The sequence below is a fragment of the Symphodus melops genome (genome assembly GCF_947650265.1).
Source record: "Symphodus melops genome assembly, chromosome: 10".
Taxonomy (NCBI): Eukaryota; Metazoa; Chordata; class Actinopteri; order Labriformes; family Labridae; genus Symphodus; species Symphodus melops.
The window spans coordinates 25013965-25019440 of NC_136700.1; the positions used below are offsets into that span (position 1 = coordinate 25013965).

The 5476-nt window shown below is 44.5% G+C and overlaps 1 protein-coding gene across 1 annotated transcript; it reads left to right on the forward strand.

The window, feature by feature from the left end:
* Window positions 1–3469: 3469 nt before the first annotated feature.
* Window positions 3470–5004, forward strand: LOC306830481 (apolipoprotein A-I-like). The gene is made up of 3 exons (XM_079354023.1): window positions 3470–3552; window positions 3684–3819; window positions 3999–5004. Exons 1-3 carry the CDS (start codon window positions 3510–3512, stop codon window positions 4600–4602), a joined length of 783 nt encoding a protein of 260 aa, XP_079210149.1. The 5' UTR covers window positions 3470–3509; the 3' UTR covers window positions 4603–5004.
* Window positions 5005–5476: the final 472 nt, after the last annotated feature.

Sequence of the window (5476 nt, forward strand, 5' to 3'; positions counted from 1 at the left end):
TGAGCATGTCCCTAAGTATTTCAAAATCAAAATACACTTGCTGTAGTTTCTCTACTACAGTGGATCTCTTCTAGTGGGTCGTGGATCAGTTTCCAGATTGTGTGCCGGGAAAAAAAACAGATGTTGTGTCAATATGATTCGTACTTCTGTTGCATGTTTTGCACCGTCCGAGGTCTTTTTTAAAAATCAGAAATTCGGGTCTCAGACCAGTTGAGAACCAGCTGCTCTCGATCAGAGTTTCCCAACCTCGGGGTCACGACCCTGAAGTCAAACAGGGTCGTCTGAAAAGTGTACACACCAATCACTAAAAAAACTATAGCATGAACCAATGAATGAAGTTTTTATTGCCCTCAGAGGAACTTGCCTCTCAAATAGAGGACACAAGCATTTTTTGAAGGTCTCGGTTTCGTCTCAGAATTTAAATAGTTTTTACTCGGTCTCCGACTGGGCGGACTCAGGATTTTAAATCAAGACCGGTCAAAACCACCACTGAATTCTACTTGTATGTCATCACTGTGATTAGAAGGAAAGCGCCTCTTTCATTCTAACTTCAATTCATTTGTCGTTGGATTTTTATCCCCCAGTTACATGACACGCCTGCTGCACACCAGATGATGACTTTTCTGTGATATTCTGTGATCTCGCCCGATACCTTCATTTGGTCATGTCTCTGTCTCGATTAGTGTGGTCTGGACTATAACACTACTACACTGTATATTAAAATACATTGAACACAGTCCACTGAGGGAAATAGCCGATGCCAAAACGAGTCTGTCTGTCTTTCTGTCTGCCCTCCATTGAGCAGAAATGTCCTCGCAGCCTTCCTTCCTCTGTCCACAATAATAAACATGCAAAAGATAAATGTGCTCCAGGATTATTGAAAACAAATTACTTAAAGCTGTGTGTGTGTGTTTTGAGTGTCTGGGAATTTTGTGAAGTCAAATTGAGCTCATGAGACCTCGGCTGCTGGAGATGGACAACGTAACCGCCCAGAGCTGACTGAACAAGAACGTGAGCGTCTCCGCACTGGATCTGGGCTACTGGAGCAAATGTTATGCGAGCAACAGAGACCAGTGGGTTTAAATTGATTGTCTCAGATCAACCCTGACAATGATTAACGTTGCACTTAATACCTGTCCGTAGTTTAGGACCAACTTTCCCTGCAGGGTATCTGCTATGGCACACGGCTGTGTGCAATCATTTCTCTCTCCAATAACAATCAAGACTTTTATTTATTTATTTTACTTCTCGTACAGATGTGCAGTGAAATGTAAAGACTGTTCCCCAAGGCCATGCAATAACAATAAACCCTCAATTTAGTAATACACATACAGTAAATTGAATATAATGTAAAAAAAAATGAGTTTTTTGAATGTACAAAATATAGAACAGAATACTGTAAATAGGGTAAATTGTAAAGTGACCAGGGTGCAGTGAATAGTAATAGAAAAAAAAGGATTACTTAATGAACAAAATGTAAAAATAAAGAATAATGTGAACAGTGTCCAGGGGTGTCAAAGTGCAGATTAATGTGTTTGTAATGAGGAGAGTGGAGTGAGTCTATCTGTGTTCGCCTTGACGCGTCGAAGGCTCAGTCAAACGTTGAACGTGTGACTGAAGGGGCGCCGGACAGCCGACAGGGATTATTTCATGCGCCCCATGTGCAGAGGCTACGGTCCTCGTTGCATCAACCGTGGGTTTGAATCTGACCTTTGCCCTTTGCTGCATGTCAGCCCCCGCTCGCTCCTTCCCTTCCAACATTTTCTGTCTCTGCCACAGTCCTATCAAAGAGAGGCAGCTTTGAAAGGTTTGCAATGCTGGCATGCAAACGTAAAACCTTCTGCTTCTTGAAGGGAAATACTTCACCTTTCACTTGTGTGCATTTCTTTTTTTGTTAATGTGGATTTAAATAGAGGTCTCTCCCAGTCTGTTTTCATACATTGATCTTTGTTCTCATTACACAATGCCGAGCGGCAAAGTCCACCAGTGATAGGAAAACAAAAAAACAGCACGACACACAAACACTCTTTAAACTATTAGTCATCTCTCACTCACACACTGTCTCATCTGTGAACTGAGATAACATGGGATCAATGTTGGTCTGTCTGATACCAAGTGGATGCTTCATCGTATGCAAGCCCACATTTTCTGATTTATTTCTTCATTGCAAAATAAACCAGAGAAAAGAATGACAGACGTCAGTCTTCTTTTTGTCTCTGAAGAGCCTTATGGCAACTTGGGCAAACTTTCTAATGAGGTGTTTCTTTCCCCCACATGCTCGTAACAAATGGCCGCTTAAAAAAAAAAAAAAAAAAAAAAAAACACCGGGAGGAGGGGAAGGGGCGCGCAAAACTTTTGTGTTGAATGTTGCCAGTCGGATTTCATTAAAAAAAGGATCAAAGCAGAAACTTTGATTCAGGAAGCTTCTTTCCCTCTTTAATCTCTTTGTATCTTTTGTTTTCCTTAAAAACTATCCACTCGTGTCTGACCCCTAAAAGAGCTTTAGATGATTATCTTGTCTCTCACATTTGTGCATGTGAACCTTTTTTTAAACTATTGATCAGGATTTCATGACCCCACACGGCTGGAGAGGCCTCGTCCTCGTATTTTCTAAATGAAGGCAGATTAAACAGCTAACGACTTCTAATAGTTCACGTTTCATCCTCTGTGAAAGCAACAACCACAACGCTGAAAATGTGTGTGTGTGTGTGTGTGTGTGTGTTGGCTCCCAGCAGGTGACCATTGTACTCACAGCTCAGTCCCCATGATGAGGGAGACGGTTGGGGGGTGAGGTCCACCTCCACGGAGACACTCCCCCCCCGCCCCCCCCGTTGACTCATCCCTCACTCTGGCACTATAAAAACTCGGCTCTGGCTGAAGTTCTTCAGTCTCGACTCGAGCTCCAACAGGTAAGACAGGAAGCTTCTCTGAAACTTGTGCTGTAGAGTGGTTTGAAGAACAAAAAAAAGACCCTTCTATAGTCGTCTCTGTAGTCTTGATTAGGTTGTGAATCTTGGTAACTTCTCTGGAGCTGATGTGTTTATCATTTTCAAGTTTGGGTTTAATGTTTTTAACTTGCAGAAATATTTCAGCACTCATCAACATTTGGAGAAGTCCTTCAGACTGAGATTGTCTTTAAAATCAGGAGAGGTGGTCGTCTGATTCTTTGACCGGGGTTTACTTTAAAGCCTTAATCAGGATTATGTCGACATCCAGAGCTAATCTGCTCGAGCTGTCTCTTCAGTCTGCGACTGGCAGATTACAGGTTCTTTGAGGAGGAGGCCATATGTTGAAGGAGATCTAATTTGTGCTAATTCAGGGATGAGTGTGCAGCATTAGCCGAGTGCTTACTTTGACTTATCTGGCTATCAAACTGCTTAAGGTGGAGGGTTCGAGATGTACTGGTCTCCATTTTATTCATCTGGGTTTTGAAAATGGCAACGTGTGTGGAGTGATTTTACTGAAAGGTTAAATAACTTGAAACTCTTTCTCCTCTCTAGACCGCCATCATGAAATTTGTCGCTCTCGCTCTCGCCCTTGTGTTCGCCGCTGGTGAGTACTGAATGTTTACCGTGATTCTTTACCTGCATGGACAACTTGTGCTCAAACAGACGCTTAATTTATCTTGCAGCACCATAAATATTTCATGCCACTCCTTACCTTTCGTCTTCTTTCGTCCTCAGGCTCGCAGGCTGCCTCCCTGCCTGCTGATGCATCCCAACAGCTGGCCCAGATCAGGTCTATCATGGATGTGTATTTAACCCAGTTGAGAGACAGTACCATCAAAGCCCTGGATCAGATCGAAGACCCTAATCTCAAGTAAGTCCACGTCTTTCACCGCGGCCAGTCCCTCTTTCTCTTTAATGTTTCCACCATCACTGGTTGATTTATTTCCCCCAATAAAGTCACTTTATACAGTTCTCCTGTCATCGTATCAATGTGTTCATTTTCCTCATGCTCATCTGGTTCTGCTACCCCCCCTTTATTGTCTCTCTCAGGACTCAGCTGGCTGAACGTCTGGAAAATGTTCACACACAGATCAAGTTGGCTCAGGCCCAGGTAGCCCCCATGACCGACTCCGCTGTGGCAACCGCCCTGGAAGTCACCGCCGACATCCGTGAAAAGATTCAGAATGATGTTGAGGCTCTGAAGCTCAAGCTCGCGCCTCTCCGTAGCAACCTGGACACCGTTCTCAACAAGCACTACGAAGAGTACAACAGCATGCTCAACCCAATCATTTCTGAATACTCCACCAAGCACGCAGCTGAAATGGATGCCCTCAAGGCCCAGCTGGAGCCTATCGTGGCGGACCTTAAAGTGAAAATTATGGCAAACGTGGAGGAAACCAAGAGCGCCTTGATGCCCATTCTGGAAGCTGTGCACGGCACGGTCGGTGGCTGGTTGGAGAGTGCAAAGACCATGGTTGAGCCCTACGTCGCAGAATACAGGGAGAAGATGAATTCTTACGTCGATGTGGTGAGAGGCATCACCCGCGAAGATATGATTGCCCTGAACGCCAAGGTCACACCTCTGGCCCAAGAAGTCGGTGTCAAGCTCAACGAAATCATCGAGAGCGTCGCTGCTACCTTCGTGAAGGCATAAATCGTCTGTCCCGTGTTCCTGTTACCGAGCCCCCCTCCGTCGTTCTGAAGATCCATCCCACCTTCTTCACAGAAACCTCCCCAGCGAAGCCGAACTGAGGCAACCCTTTGCAACAAGATGGCGGGTCTCTTGCTCTCTCTCTCTCTTGCTCTCTCTCTCTCTCTCTCTCTCTCTCTCTCTCTACCATGCAAACATCTTACATTTTGCGTGCACATGCAAGGATCAACTCGACACGCGCATAAACTCACACAAATCCACACGCTTCACTCTGAGCGTGCCGTGGCACATTGCTCACATGATGTGTAGGAAATGTATGTGAATTACAACCAAGTGCCCGAACCTCTGTGCAAAGATGCTTGTCTGATGAAAAACAGATCAATAAAGACCTGACTGTTAATACAACCATAATCTCTGACTCTAATTTTACAGTTTTTTTTGTGCATCACATGATTTGTCTTTCTCTCTTAAGCGGTCAGCAGTCCACTGCTTCACACCCATGCAGCTCGACTCTGTATGAAACCATTTCACATTTCAAATGGAAGACAAAGTTCACCACAAAACATCTCAGGACAATCACAGTAGACCTTTAACTTCATTAGACTGCCAGGTCACAGCGGGGTCATCATTGATCACCAGGTCAAATTGGAAAAGAGAAATATTAATACAATCAGTTCTACTTAGCAGAGACACCCGATGACTATGTGTGAGTGTTTTTTCTTCCTGTGATTAATGACCTGATCCAGGATGTCGACTGGTCTATTGACGAACTCAACATTTGATGGGGTTTTTTGTACGGTACTGCTTTTGACCCCTCAGGCTAGAGTTCCCTTTCAACACGGCCTCATCACAGCGCCCACATGAGGCTGTACCGACT

Coding starts and splice junctions, on each gene's coding strand:
- LOC306830481 (XM_079354023.1), top strand. CDS start 3,510: ATGAAATTTGTCGCTCTCGCTCTCGCCCTTGTGTTCGCCGCTG. Junction 3,553..3,683: donor CGCCCTTGTGTTCGCCGCTG/GTGAGTACTGAA, acceptor TTTCGTCCTCAG/GCTCGCAGGCTGCCTCCCTG. Junction 3,820..3,998: donor ATCGAAGACCCTAATCTCAA/GTAAGTCCACGT, acceptor TGTCTCTCTCAG/GACTCAGCTGGCTGAACGTC.